Source organism: Bison bison, unplaced genomic scaffold (genome assembly GCF_000754665.1).
Source record: "Bison bison bison isolate TAMUID 2011002044 unplaced genomic scaffold, Bison_UMD1.0 scf7180017864309, whole genome shotgun sequence".
In the NCBI taxonomy this organism is placed as follows: Eukaryota; Metazoa; Chordata; class Mammalia; order Artiodactyla; family Bovidae; genus Bison; species Bison bison.
In genome coordinates this window covers 4336120-4351406 of record NW_011494881.1, presented here as the reverse complement: position 1 = coordinate 4351406, position 15287 = coordinate 4336120, and the positions used below count along the sequence as shown (strand labels likewise).

The 15287-nt window shown below is 51.4% G+C and overlaps 1 protein-coding gene across 3 annotated transcripts in view; it reads left to right on the top strand.

Annotated features, from left to right (window-relative positions):
• Positions 1 to 6: 6 nt before the first annotated feature.
• Positions 7 to 15287, top strand: part of AIFM2 (apoptosis-inducing factor, mitochondrion-associated, 2) — a 17419-nt gene continuing 2138 nt past the window's right edge. The window contains exons 1-8 of one of the 3 annotated variants that reach the window (XM_010852220.1): positions 7 to 21; positions 7241 to 7434; positions 7792 to 7907; positions 9026 to 9145; positions 9856 to 9948; positions 12110 to 12218; positions 13580 to 13732; positions 15141 to 15287. The exon at positions 15141 to 15287 is cut by the window's right edge and continues 1 nt beyond it. In XM_010852220.1, coding sequence (XP_010850522.1) covers positions 7257 to 7434; positions 7792 to 7907; positions 9026 to 9145; positions 9856 to 9948; positions 12110 to 12218; positions 13580 to 13732; positions 15141 to 15287 — 916 coding nt within the window. In that variant the 5' untranslated portion in view covers positions 7 to 21; positions 7241 to 7256. The remainder of the gene's footprint in view (positions 22 to 7240; positions 7435 to 7791; positions 7908 to 9025; positions 9146 to 9855; positions 9949 to 12109; positions 12219 to 13579; positions 13733 to 15140) is intronic. The other 2 variants (XM_010852219.1, XM_010852218.1) reach the window with 2 other exon arrangements.

Genomic DNA, 15287 nt, shown 5'->3' with positions numbered 1-15287 from the left:
GCGGCAAGAGGCTTCCGGCAGGTGAGGGGCGCGCCGGGCGGGCTCTCCGGGACCCCCGCACCTGCTGGGCTCCAAGATGCCCGGAACAGCGTCGGGGGCCGGGGCGCCCGATGTGGCCTCGGGAGGAGAGGGCGATCTGTATGGGAAGCGGGGTTCAGGCCTGCCGCCCCCCAGGTCCCCCAAAAGTCAAGGGGGAAGTTTGCTCCAGCGAGGATGGAGCAAACTTGCCTGTCATCCCGTTCACCCTGCACCCTGGAGATCCGTGCTAAGTCTTCCCAAGTAAGACAGACACCCTCCCCCCACGCCCATCCCGGGAGGGCTCCGAGGGTGGAAGCCGCCGTGGGCGGACTGAAGCCAGTGTCACAAGGCAGGAGCAAAGCCTCAGGGTCAGGAGGAAAATGCGGGGGTTACCCAGTGCTCACAGGCTCCAGGGTGCACTGGGAGGTCCGTTTCTCCACGGAGCTCCAGCTTTCCCGGAAACTAAGGCCAAAGGTGACTCAAGTAACTCGGATGGGCCGGCGGGGTCCAGCAACTCCTGATCCAGTGGGAGTTGCTTTTGGTGCCTGATGTCTGGTATTTTTCTTTCAAAGCACCCATTAAATATACCCTGTCTTTCCCCTCTGGTTACACTCTCTCTGCCCCTTGATTGTACCATGAGATTGGGAGGGGCAAGGCGCTTGGGAGTTGATGGTCCCACAGCAGGGCAGGCACAGGGCAGAGGTTCAGACATAGTTTGGGAAGGGGCTTCGACGTGTCCCAGCTCTGCACTTTGTGTTCAAAATATGTAAAGGTGTTAAAACATCAAGGAGGCCTCCTTGGGTTGTAAGTGCCCCCAAGCTCTCAGAGGCCTCCAAGGAGTAGTCAGTAACCTTGCATTTGGAGGGTCCATTTCAGAGGGGTAGATGAGGCCCAGCTGGATGGGCCTTTGCTCAGGACTATCCAGCAGGTAAGTGAGGAGCTGGGCAGAGCAGGTATGCTCCAGGGCCAGCCTGATCTCTGTGTCTGGTGGTGAAATGAGGAAGCCAGGGTCCAGGCACAGACTGTGGGGATGTTAAGGGAACCACAAAGTGACTGGCTCCCAGGAGACTGTACAAGTTGTGTGCCCTGGGTTTTGGCACCAGAGGCTATATGACACATGAAGGAACCTGTCTGTCCAAAAAATGCCCTCTCCTGGGACACGAAACGACAACCCCTTCTTCAGACTTTGAGTCCCTTTTGGAAACTTGTCTTTTGGGGTTTTGTTCTGCATCTGTTTCCTGAGGAGCTGACTGTGGAGTGCCCACTCTCAGCCTGGGCCCTGGTGTCCAGCAAGGGAGGCCATTCACCCCTTTGCCTTCTCCTGTGGGGAGGGGTAGGTTTATGGTGTTTTGAGTCACTCTCTAGGCCCTTTCAGATCTTCCCCAGTGGCTCAGTGGTAAAGAATCCACCTGCAATGCAGGAGACGCAGGTTCGATCCCTGGGTCAGGAAGATCCCCTGGAGAAGGAAATGGCAACCCACTCCAGTATTATTGCCTGGAGAACTCCCTGGACAGAGGAGCTTGGCAGGCTACAGTCAATGGAGTCGCAAAGAGTCAGACATGACTGAAGCAACTTAGCACGCACGCACACATGCACGCTAGGCCCTCTCATCCAGGTCAGCCACTCTGGAAATGGCTGTGGAATCTACTTTGGGCATAACCAGTGAGCTCTTGAAATCGGTGGGTTTTATTTGTAATCTCTATGAAACAATTCTGGGGTGATATCCACCCTTTGATCAGAGCCCACATGGTTCCCGCTGTGTGTCTTCTGAGGCGTGACCTCTTCACAGCTTTGGCCAAAATGTAACTTCCTTGTTTTTCAGTTGATTCCTAAAAGCCCTTTGTTTTATTGGAGAAGAGTCCCGTTGGGATCAGGCTGAGTGTCCTTGGCAGAGGAAATAGGATTTACTGAGAAAATCTGAGTATAAACCACATTGTGTGCGTGTTGGGGAAGGGGCAAAGATAGCATTTCTTAGGAGTTGCTGGACAGTGAGCATCTGTTCTCTTGGACCTTCTTTTATGCTGACATTTCTGCATCTGGGAAGATTCCGTTAAGATCTTCTATGCTCATTCTCTTGGCTTGATGATTAGTAAAATCAGATGGTGGGTTTGCAGTTCCTCAAAAAGTGAAGTCTAGAGTTACCATGGGACCCAGAAATTCCACTCACAGGTATATACTCAACAGAATTTTTTTGTTCATGCAGAGTTATACATTCATAGCAGCATCATTCACTTTAGCCAAAAGGGGGAAACAACCCAGATGTCCGTCAGTGGACCAAAGGATAAACATAGTGTGCTATCTCCATACAATAGAATATTACTCAGCCATAAAAAAAAAATATGAAATACTGATACAAGTTACAGCTTGGATGAATATTGAAAATACCATGCTAGGCAAAAGAAACCAGAAGCAAAAGGTATGGAATAGGCACATCTTTAGCGACAGAAAGATTAATGATTACAGGGGTTGGAGGAAAGAAGGAATGAGAAACGAATGCTAATGGATATGGAGTCTTTTTTAGGGAGAGTAGTGATGAACATGTTCTGGTATTAGATTGTGGTGACAGTTGTACAACTTTACGAATGTACTAGAATCCGCTGGGTTGTACACTCTAAGATAGTGAATTTCATAATATATGAAAAACATTTCACTGCACCGCATGGCTTACTTAATCTTGGTTCCCTGACCAGGGATTGAATCTGGGCCCTCGGCAGTGAAAGTGCAGAGTCCAGGGACTGCCAGAGAAATCCCCCAAATATCTCAATTTAGAAAATTAGGTGGTAGGAGGCCTGCTCTGTCTTTAAAACTTTATTATTTCTGTAAAGTGGCATACTCGCTTAAAAATATTCAAACAATACCAAAAAAGAGGGGAAAAACTCAAAGAAGAAAGTAAAAACTTCATCTGGCAAGCACTGTTAGCATTTAGGTTTAGAGTGCAGATGTGGTCAAATTGCTGAGGATTAATCTTGGGCAAGTTCCTGAAGTTCTTGCCAAGATGAAGAGGGACCCCTGCTACTGAATGCACAGATGTTGCTGAAAGCTCAGTGATGCCTGCTGTTGTCATCGTTCCGTGTGTGTGTAGGTGTACTTAGGTCCCTGTGCTTGGTGGTGCACAAATGAGATCAGGCTCTATGTGCTGTTCTATTGTCCAACTTTTTCATGGACAAGCTTTTTTTTTAAGACTTTATGATGTTTTTAGAGTAGTCATAGGTTCACAGAAAAACTGAGTGGAAGGCATAGAAATTTTCAATAGGCCCTCTGTCCGACACATGCATAGCCTCTTCCATTATTGACATCACTCACCAGAGTGCTTCATTTGTCACATTTGATGAACCTACATTGACATAATCACCCAGAGACCATGGTTTATGTTATGGTTCTCTCTTGGTCTTGTATAATCTGTGGGTGCAAATGAATCATGAACAAACTTTTCGCGTAAAAAATCTTCCACTGTAAAATTGCCTCCAGAATATTCCATCGTACGGGTGTATAATAGCGTAGCCTATAATCTCCCATTGGTGGAGGTTTCCATTGATTGATGGAGTTGCCCATTGGTTGAAGCTGTTTGCCCAGCACTGCTACTACATTAGAACCTACAGTTCAACATCACCAATTGCACACTTGCTTTCTGAGGGCCTACAGGGTGTGTGCCTGAGAGTGCAGATCCGTGGCTTAAGCCAAGGGTTTAGGTGTCTGGAAAAGTAGGTCATGGCTGATCAGAGGGGAGTCCAGTTGTCCTTGGGCCCAGGTGAGAATTAGCATTGGATGAGCCAAGGGAAAGGAGGGTGTCCAAGAGTGTTGGGCGAGGGAGGCTGCCGAGGAGAAAGGGTGGAACGGGGCTGGAGTGCTGCCAGGCCCCCTGTCCGCAAGTGGGTGTGTCAGGGGTCATTGGAGGAGAGAGAAGGGCGGATTCCAGGAGAGGGGCCTCAGGCAGCTTGTGGCTCAGAAATGCCTCCCCTCCCCAACCCGGCTATGGCAGCCCTTCCTGGGCCTGGGTGTGTGCTCAGGCCCCACACTCTGGACCTGGACAACTAGAGAATCAGTTTACATTTATTGAGGGCTGTGCCTAGTTGGGCGAGGCCAGGGTTTGCCCTCCGGGGATCCAGTTAATGATCCCGGGGGCGCTGAGGGAGCAGGAGTTCAACTCGTTTGACTAACTCACTGCCTGTCCAGCCTGTGCTGGGCTCACGGGGCTTTCTTCCCTGTGAGGACCTCAGGGCAGCCTGTAGGCCCAGACACTGGCCTGACATGACAGTCCTCTGTGTGTGCTGGGCCCTGTCACCTGCTTTCCTGGCTGCCCAAACCTGCTCCTTGAACCCTTCACACCCTCTCCCTTCCTGCCACTGGACTTCTTGGCCTAAGCTATTTTCTCTGTGATGAAGGCCCCTGGCTTCAGCTGTTTTTCAAGGCTCCACCTCAAGCTTCCCTGGATGGCCCATGGTGGACCCCTCTCCCCAACAAGCTGGTAGCCTCTCTTAGTCCTATGACCCCCTGGCTTTGGAAGCAGAGCTCTCTGGGTGGTTCTCTGACCTCCTCACTGGCTGCTGGCCCCAAGGGCAGGCTGGCACAGAGGGGGGCCATGTTGAAAGGGGCAGGTGAAATGTACCCCTTCCATAGCCTGCCTGACCACCTGCCACATTCCCAGGCCCTGTTCAGCTCCTGGTGTCTGCTTCTGTCCCTGGCTGGTCCCTGGGGTCCTCTTGGGTCCTGGCCCAGTTGACAGATTCAGCCTGATGGACACTCCTCGGACTATATCTGGACAACCTTTCTGAGGGCCTGGGACCGTGAAGGTGATATTACCTGCTGGGGGGCTTGTTTTGGTCCCAGCCCTGCCAGTTTCTCATTTGTAAAACTGATTTATGTGGACATACGGCAGAGGCCAATAAAATATTGTAAAGCAATTCAGTTCAGTTCAGTCACTCAGTCGTGTCCAACTCTTTGCGATCCTATGAACCGCAACATGCCAGGCCTCCCTGTCCAAAACCAACTCCCGCAGTTTACCCAAACTCATGTCCATTGAGTCAGTGATGCCATCCAACCATCTCATCCTCCATCATCCCCTTCTCCTCCTGCCCTCAATCTTTCCCAGCATCAGGGTCTTTTCAAATGAGTCAGCTCTTTGCATCAGGTGGCCAAAGTATTGGAGTTTCAGCGTCAACATCAGTCCTTCCAATGAACACCCAGGACTGATCTCCTTTAGGATGGACTGGTTGGATCTCCATACAGTCCCAGAGACTCTCAAGAGTCTTCTCCAACACCACAGTTCAAAAGCATCAATTCTTCAGTGCTCAGCTTTCTTTATAGTCCAACTCTCACATCCATACATGACTACTGGAAAAACCATAGCCTTGACTAGATGGACCTTTGTTGGTAAAGTAATGTCTCTGCTTTTTAATATGCTGTCTAGGTTGGTCATAACTTTCCTTCCAAGGAGTAAGCATCTTTTAATTTCATGGCTGCAATCACCATCTGCTGTGATTTTGGAGCCCCTAAAATTAGTCAGCCACTGTGTTCCCCATCTATTTGCCATGAAGTGATGGGACCAGATGCCATGATCTTAGTTTTCTGAATGTTGAGCTTTAAGCCAACTTTTTCACTCTCCTCTTTCACTTTCATCAAGCGGCTCTTTGGTTCTTTGCTTTCTGCCATAAGGTTGGTGTCATCTGCATATCTGAGGTTATTGATATTTCTCCTCAAATTAAAAAAAGTCATAATTAAAAAGAATGGTAGAATGCATAAGTTTCAACACATTGGGGACCATTTAGTCAATGAAAGGCAAAGTTAAAAATTCCCTCCAATGTCCTATGCCAGATCTGCCCTCCCTCACCCAGGTTTTTACTTCCCCAGAAGAGAAATTAGTGTGTATTTGAATACCAATGGTAACAGTGCCTGGAGGTCCAACCATAAGCTGCCCCCATAAGTGTGAGGAGATCTGGGGACCACCGTGTCTTGGAAAGCTACTGTTCAAGGACATTGCGGGCTGGCCCTCCCATTACAGAGGGTAAATGAAGGCCCAGAGAGGGGAGGTGTTGTGCCCCAGACCACACAGACGATGCAGGGCAGAGTGGTGGCCTTCCAGCTGCCTGCAGTGCTGCCTGAGGGTACAAGGTGGGCCGGAACGTGCTTCTGCATCGCTTTTTGGCAGCTTGCTGTCTGTCTGGTTCCTCTCCACTCCTCCTTGCTGTGCTCATGCGTGTGTGAGTTAGCCTGGGCCACACTTGGCCTGCAGACCTGGCCCTCTTTCCTTGCAGATGCTCTCTTTGATTGCAGGTCCTCTTTCCTGGGCATCACCTGTCGCTCTCCCTGGAGCCCTCATGATCAGCGATTCTCCAGCCTCTTTCTCACCCACAGACTTCCTTCTTGGTCCTTAACCAGCAGTTTCTTCTCTCAGCAGAGCTTCCCTCCTGTCCCCTCTTTCCTGGGGGATGTCACCCAGCAGTCCCTTTGCACCTCCTCTGTTCCAGCAGCCCCCTCTTCCTGACCCCACTGTCATAGCCTCACACCGCAGCCTATTTTATAGGCTGGTTGTCTTACTGGCTAACTGATCTCCTTAGACCTGGGGCTGAAGCTGGTGACCTGTGAGCTGGGTGGAACCTGGCCACTGTCTGCTTAGTGCTCTCCTTAAAGAATTCTGTTTGTTCCTTTAACGTGGCCTCTGCTCACCAGTTCCCCAGAGGCATACCCACTGTTCCTTGGTACTGTGCACCCACCCAGCTTCCCACATCATCCACCAGCCCTTTGAGTTTGAAATCCTCCCTTTACAAGGGCTAAGCCTTATCTTTCTGTCTGTCTCTGACTACGGCATCCACAGCACAGAACACATCAAAGAGCAAGAGGTTCATTAATTGATATTATTGACTGAATGAATATATTAATGAGTGAAAATAAGTGCAAAATAGTTGTTTCATGTGTGCAAAAAAAAATAATAATCATGGTTGCAGGTGCACAGAATATTTCTAGAAGGATTCATATAAACTTGGTAACAGTAGATGCCTTGGAGAAGGGAACTGGGGGGCTAGGGGGATGAGATGGAATTAGGATACCCCCTGTTCCTTTGGAATTTAATTCAAATTTTACAAAAACTGGAGTTTCATTGAAAGGTGATTGCATGCTTTCAGAAGATCAAGTCTTGGCATTTGAGGCCTTTTTTGCCGTGGGCCCACCTCTGCCTTCTCAACCTTGAGCCCCCCTGAATCTGATGTGGTCTTTCCTCCTATCCCAGTAGTGCCCGGTCCGAGATGGGGTCCCAGGTCTCGATGGACGCGGGAGCCGTGCGTGTTGTGATTGTGGGCGGGGGCTTTGGTGGCATCGCTGCCGCCAGCCAGCTGCAGGCACTGAACATCCCATTTGTGCTGGTGGACATGAAGGACTCCTTCCACCACAACGTGGCAGCCCTCCGGGCCTCCGTGGAGAGTGGTAAGGGGCCCCTCTCTGGGGCGTTCTTTGTGACAGTGGCCTATTCACCACTGTGGGTCAGAGGGTGGTTTTCTCCCTTTACGGCAAGGTGCCTAAATTCCACCATTGACAAGCTCTGGGGAATGTGAAGTCCCTGCCCTTAAGCAGCTACCACACGAAGGCCCCAGAGGTCAGAGTGTGAGTTTCCTTGAGGACCTGGGGCTCAGACTGGGTGCTTTAGGGTGTAGTGGCCACCCAGGGGTCGTTTAACCACTGGTGTCACTGTTGGCATGCGGCTCAGGACGGGTTCTGAGTTATTCTGGCCTCCTGTGGGCAGCCCAGCTTTATACTGCAACCTCCTCTCTATCCATTCCCCAGGGTTTGCCAAAAAGACATTCATTTCCTACTCGGTGACCTTCAAGGAAAACTTCAGACAGGGCCTGGTGGTCGAGATAGACCTGAAGAATCAGACGGTGCTGCTGGAGGATGGCCAGGTGAGTCCAGCAGGGGCTGACCATTCTCAGCTGACTTCAGGAGGCCCCTGGGAAGCAGTTGCTGGTGGGAGGATACCTGGGCTGGTCTCCTCAGGGACGAGGCACCCCCATCCCTGCCCTGTGCCTGGAAGATAGCAGATGCCTCCTGAGCCGAGGCCAGACCCCAGCGGCCACAGGAGAGTGGTGCAGACATTTTTGGAGCCCTCCCTGTATGCCAGGCACTGTCTGAAGCCTCATGTATTCTCCTTTAATGCCCAATGTGACCCTGGGAGGGAGGTGCACCCCGACCTTAAGAGGCTTGCCCAAGACCCCACAGCTGGAAAGACTCCACCAACATGTGGACCCAGGCAGTTTTTTTCGCCTAGCCCAGAGGCCCCATTGCTGTCTGGAATCAAAGGGTAGGTGCTACAATCCCACATCACCCGGTGGGGGAGGGGTGCAGAGGTTTTCCTCCTGGAGTTTGTGCCCCTCAGCGTGGCATAAGTTCAGTGCCTGGTGGATCCCCAAGGGACCAGAAATCTGTCAGTGAGCCGCCACCTGCCCACCCACTGGAGGGTCCCCTCCAGCCTGGCCCTCTGCTCTAGTCAAAGCTAAGTGGGGGTTGGACAAAGGGGCTCCAATTCCTGTCTTTAATGAGTGTGTGGTTTCTTGTGAATTAGTCCTCCTTGAATCAGTTTTAAGACTATAGAACCTCTGCTTGGCATGAGGATAGAAAACCTCCTTATCCTGTGGCTTTGGGTCCCTGAGGGCATCTCAGGCCTCCATGGGGGAGTGACGGGCTGAGTAGGATACAGACCCTCCCGTCTCCCTCCCATCAGAGCAGCTCTGCCTTTGTCAATTTTAATCTGTAACATCTTATGGAAAGACCCGAATGAATGAACTTTTTGGCCAGCCCAAGGGATTTCCTTCCCCCCCCTTTTTTTTTCTTCTTTTGGCCAGGATGGGGGAAGTTTCTTCTAGAATAAATGTAGTAGTAGGGAGATTCTAGACTAACTCCACATTGGAAGCTAGAATCCTACTTATTCCCCAGAAATAGTTTTTTGCCTGGTGGAGCCTGGGGTTGGATGCAGAAGCCACGCTCTACCCTCACCTTTTTTTTTCTTCCTTGCTCCTCCCAGGCCCTACCCTTTTCACATCTCATCCTGGCCACGGGCAGCACTGGGCTCTTCCCGGGCAAGTTTAACCAGGTTTCCAGCCAGCAGATGGCCATCCAGGCCTATGAGGACATGGTGACGCAGGTGAGCTGCCCACTGCCAGGGGCGGGGATTGAGGACAGAGCTGGGGGAGGGGCCCTGGAGAGTGAAACAGCTGTGGGACACCTGGGGCGGCAGCAGGGAGCCCCCAGGAGGTGTCTGGGGCTGTAGGAGCACTGTAGAGATGCAGAGTTACCAGAAAGAGGCTCCTGGGGGAAGACCTTTGGACCTGTCTTGAAGTTTGGACATGGGCATCTAGACCTGCTCGTGTAGCTATTGGCTGCTGTTTGTACAGGGCATGTGTTTTACAGAGCAGGCTTGGATCCATGCTCTTGGTTCTCACGGGGATCCTGAGAGGTGGGTGGAATGGGTCTGTCCCCACTGAATAGATGAGGCATGGGGATCTAGAGAAGGTCATGCAGCCGTGTGACTGAGATCAGGCCTTTCCTTCTCTGCAAAGCCACTGAGAGGCCTGGGGAACTTCTCACATAGTCATGAGCAGATGTTAGACTTGAAGTTAAGAACCTAGCCTATGAACTCAGGCAGATCTGCTCATCTGAAAGGTGGGCAGGCAGTGAGAGCTTAGTAAGAAATGCAGGGAGACACCCAGCAAGAGCCTGACCCCCAGGAAGCTTATTTGGACCCTGAACTTGGAAAGGGTTCTCTATTCTTCCTTGGTCAAGGAACCCGCTTCCTAGTCTGGACCCAGAGGTGGGGTGGACTTGAGGGTGTGCTTCCATCTCCTGCTTCTCCAGGTCCAGCGCTCACAGTCCATTGTGGTGGTGGGAGGAGGCTCTGCAGGAGTGGAGATGGCAGCAGAGATTAAAACGGAATACCCTGAGAAAGAGGTAGGCCAGTGACCTTGGGTTTGAACTCCCAAAAGTGGGCTTCTTTTTTGTCTAATGAACATCAGAATTTGCTCAGGGCCTGGGAAGGGAGTCCCATTAATATAAAGTGGGAGCAGGTGTTTCCCATCTCTTGCTGTCTGTACAGGGGCCCCCCTAAAGTCCCATTCTGCTGGGAATTCTTCCTGGAGAGCTAGGGTGTGCCCTAACGTTCAGTGACGGGTTCTGCCCTCTAGGCCAACCCAGAGGATCAAGCCCAGGGGGGAAACATTACAAACTCCCATGTGCCCTGCAGCAATTTCTCCTTGTGATAGAAACTTTGATTACCTCTTTTGGCTGACAACCGGCTTGGTCACAGATTCCCTCATTAGTGTCTTGTCTGGGTAAGAGATGCGTTTCCCTGGTGGCTCAGACGGTAAAGAATCTGCCTGCAATGCAATGCAGCAGACCTGGGTTTGATCCCTGGGTCAGGAAGATCCCCTGGAGGAGGAAACGGCAACCCACTCCAGTATTCTTGCCTGGAGAATCCCATGGACAGAGGAGACTGGCAGGCTATAGTCCATAGGGTTGCAAAAGAGTGAGACATGATTGAGCGACTAACACTAACACACTTTTTCTGGATAAGAGACAGTAGTCTTCTCCCTGGACAGATAGGGGGACCCTGCAGTGCACCCCTCACAGCCCCTGCTGGGGAAGGACTGGCCAGCACTGTTTTCTGCCCACGAGAGCATGGCCCTGCTCCCGTTTGTGGAGGGATAGAGGCATCTTTCTGGCATCTTGGAGAGAAAGGCAGCAGGCTGTAAAGGCTGAGCCTGGGGCTGAGTGATGCTCAGCAATTATGGATCCATGAGGCGAGAGCTTGCCTGTAGCTGATGCCAGATCAGCTTCTGGGAGCCACATGGAGCCTGTGGCTGGTTCTTTTTCCCTAGAGAAAGGCAGGTTGGTTTTGAAAAGTAAGATCAATATAGGCTAATTTAATTATATGCCTATTCTTTGATGATTTATTGGAAATTATTATGAGTGACTGATGTAGAAGTTGATTAATTTTGATTTATGGGGTAGAGACTGGTCTGAAGTAGTAAATAACTCAGTATAATTCTTGTATGTTTATAATTAGTAGACAGGTAAGAGTAATAGTAGTTACCCTTTATTAAGGAGTCAGTATGTGCTGAGTTGGGGCTTCCCAGGTGGCTCAGCAGTAAAGAACCCACCTGCCAATGCAGGAGATGCGGGTTCAATCCTTGGGTCAGGAAGATCCTTTTGAGGCAGAAATGACAACCTGCTCCAGTATTCTTGTTTGGGAAATCCCATGGACAGAGGAGCCTGGTGGGCTACAGTCCATAGGGACCCAAAGAGACATGACTTGAGTATACACGTACGTGTGCTGAGTTATGTGCTTTCTACTTTGTCATTTCATCATTACAAAATTCCTCTGAGTGGGACTGTCCACCATATGAAGTCTTTGGGAGGTGTCTGAGTGGATATCTGAGATGGGATTTCAACCCAGGCAGTCTGCTCTGAACATCTCTACAGGCCGCCTTCCACGTCACTGCACTGACCCAGGCAGCAAATAGACATGCCTGGAAGCACCAGTTTTAGAACCAGCTTTAGTGTAAATGTCAGCCTGATTTACAGAGTGTTGATGGCTTACATAGAGACTGTGTAGGTGCCCAAGGATGTTTGAAAATCATTTTCCACATGGTGCTCGGTGAGGTATGTGTCAAGAAGCATTGGCACATCTGAAAGAATTCTAGTCTGGGAGATATGGGTTCCAGCCCAGCTCACCATTAACTGGTCTGAAAGTGAAAGTGTTAGTCGTTCAGTTGTGTCCAACTCTGTGCGACCCCATGGAATGTGGCCCACCAAGCTCTTCTGTCCATGGGATTCTCCAGGCAAGAATACTGGACTAGGTAGCCATTCCCTTCTCCAGGGGACCTTCCTGACCCAGAGATCGAACCCGGGTCTCCTGCATAGCAGGCGGATTCCTTACTGTCTTATAACTGGTCTGCCAGTGGGCCACTTACTTCTCTGGGGCCTCAGATTCCTCACCTGTAGACTGGAAGTTGGGAGGAGGTGGGGGAGAAGCACCGCTATGTTTTCAGGCCTCTTTGTGTGAGGGGGAGACTCAGTGTTTTTTCTTTGCCCTGTGGTTCTTTGCCCTCAGGTCACTCTCATTCACTCCAAGATGGCCCTCGCAGACACAGAGCTTCTGCCCTGTGTCCGGCAGGAAGTGAAGGAGATCCTGCTCCGGAAAGGCGTGCAGCTGCTGCTGAGTACGTGCAAGGCCCCTCCTGCCCGGCCCCTCTCCCCAGCAGAGGTTTGGTCTCTTCCCACAGTCCGAGTGAGGGTGGCCACGCTCAGCCCAGGCTCTCTGTTCAGTGCCCGTTTAGCCCCTTGTCCTGCTGAAGGTGTGTCTGGGCAGGGCCGAGGCCCCGGTCCTGACAGACTTCTGTGTCGTGGAGGCAGCACTGTCCTGGCTGTTGCTTTGGATGGAGTACAGGTGGGACCCATTTGTTGAATGGTTTAAAAATCACGTAAAAGATTTGACCTGAATTCGGAGAAGGCGATGGCCCCCCACTCCAGTACTCCTGCCTGAAAAATCCCATGGACGGAGGAGCCTGGTAGGCTGCAGTCCATGGGGTCACGAAGAGTCGGACACGACTGAGCGACTTCACTTTCACTTTTCACTTTCATGCACTGGAGAAGGAAATGGCAACCCACTCCAGTGTTCTTGCCTGGAGAATCCCAGGGTCGGGGGAGCCTGGTGGGCTGCCGTCTATGGGGTCACACAGAGTTGGACACGACTGAAGTGACTTAGCAACAACATAGCAATGATATCTCTTTGGTGGAGAGAAGAGGTGTTTTTGGTTTGTATTTTGAGGGTGGTGGGACTTCCCTGTGACTCAGATGGTAAAGAATCTAGACCCAGGTTGGATCCTTGGGTCAGGAAGATCCCCTGGAGAAGGGAACAGCAACCCACTCCAGTATTCTTGCCTGGAGAATCCCATGGACAGAGGAAGTCTGGCGGGCTACAGTCCATGGGGTCGCAGAGTCAGACACGACTAAGCGACTAACACTTTCACTTTTCAAGGGTGGTGGAGTGTGGCTTTTGTCTAGAGCAGGAGGGAAGAGATCTACCCAGTATATTAGGGTGGGGCTCTTGTTCTGGGGGTGTGACCCCCCCAGTTCACTGCCCGACCCTCTCACCTTTTGCTGGGAGGGTGAAGTGTCTGCTCCGTGAGAGCCCTCCCGGCTCCTGGGCTTCATGGAAGTGGCTGTACAGCCCTCCTCCGGGCAGCAAGGACAGTGGACCCCTCGGCTTCCCTTGTCCCTGACGGGGATAAACCTGGAGGGCCCGTCCTGCCTGGCTGGGCTAGTGGAGCGCACATTCAGGGAGGTGTTTTCCTCAAATAACTTTTCGCAGAACCTCTTGGGAAACTCAACCTCACTCCCCCAAGTTGCTTCTTGGAACCTGCCTCCCCTTGGGTCCCTTGGGACCAGATGTCCCGCTGGTGCTTCTCAGGGCTGCAGAGCGCACTGTGTCCAGCTGTTAGGCCAGCCCTGGCTTGGGCCTTGGCCTTGGAGACACACCTGCCCTCTGCCAGCCTCCTGGTCAACGAGCCTCCCCTGACAGGCGAGCGAGTGAGCAACCTGGAGGCACTGCCTGTCAACGAGCATCGCGAGTGCATCAAGGTGCAGACGGACAAAGGCACGGAGGTAGATGCCAACCTGGTGATTGTCTGCAACGGTATCAAGATCAACAGTGCAGCCTACCGCAGCGCGTTTGGTAAGTGGGAGGCTGAGCGGAGGGCCCCTCCGCAGGTTGCCTCTTCTCTCTCCAGCCCCTGGGGAAGGTCCTGCAGGACTCTGCCCCAGGAATCGGCTTTCTGCCCCCCACCCCAACCCTATCTCAACGGCTCATTTGGTGTCTTCTGAATGGTGACATCAAACTTCAAGTTTGGGTCCACTCCTGCTGTGCTTCCCTCTTCTGTTTTGATGGTGACTTAGCTCAAGGTGCCCAGTGACCAGACTCTTCCAAAATCGGATCCCGCGCCCCTAGTGGTGAGAGATGGAAACAGGTTTCAGAGAGAAAGATTTGCTTTCTGTTACTTTTCTCTGCTTTTTTCTACTTTTCTCTGGGCTTCCCTTGTAGCTCAGTCAGTAAAGAATCTGCCTGCAGTGCAGGAGACCCGGGTTTGATCCCTGGGTTGGGAAGATCTCCTGGAGAAGGAAATGGTGGCCCACTCCAGTATCCTTGCCTGGAAAATCTCATGGACAGAGGAGCCTGGTGGGCTGTAGTCCATAGGGTCCCAAAGAGTTGGGTACTTACTTTTCTCTGCAGATGCAGGGGAAATTCCAGGGTCAGGCCTTTCTCTGTCCATAGGTGCCGCTCTCCCAAAATCCTGACCCAGACATTTGACCACTTGAGCTTGGAACAATCTTGAGGAATGGGGGCAATAATGAAACCTCTTGTTCTTAAAGCTCAGCATTGACCTACTGAACTAAAATGGAGATGAGGGAGCTGGACCCATGGCTCCACCTGTGAGCTGGAGACTCAGTGGTTCCTTCTCAGGCCCCACTGTGGGCGTGTCCCCAGGTCCCCATCATATGCTCCCCAGTACCTTTCTAGATAAGAAGCTCCTGTTGTGTGTCTAGCGGAAAAGAATGATCCAATCCCAGAAAGAAACCTGTCCTGGCTGTTTGGGGGTGGGATTGAGGACTTAAAATGTACAGAGACCCAGGACTTAACACCTAATGGTCCCAATGTTATATTCCCAAAGATAAATTGTTTAAGTCCCTTATAAAGAAAATTTTATCATTTATTAAAGCCTTGCATTTATTTAAAAAAAATCTGATCCTCATTCAGAAGGAAATCCAAGACTTACCTAGGTTGTCACTTAATCATCATAAGTGAATTCTTGTTAATCGTGGTAACTTAGAAAGACTCAAGTGCTTTGTAAGAAGTGACCCTTTCCAATATTTCTGACCAGTTTCCACCCTAGAATTGTAACCTCACCTTTGCACGAAGCGTTCTGAGGTGGGGAGGTCAGGCAGAAATAAACCAGGAAGGAGACTTGCCTCTTGAGGATGTGTCTTTAGAGGGTGGCCGGACCAGCACCATGGCCAGGCCTTACTGTGGTTCAGGTGGCCACGGCAGCTCAGGATCTTGGTTTCCGGCTGGTTCTTCCTGGCAGGTGATCGGCTAGCCAGCAACGGCGCCCTGAGAGTGAACGAGTACCTCCAGGTGGAAGGCTACAGCCACATCTATGCCACTGGGGACTGCGCCGACGTGAGGGAGCCCAAGATGGCCTATCATGCCAGCCTCCACGCCAATGTCGCCG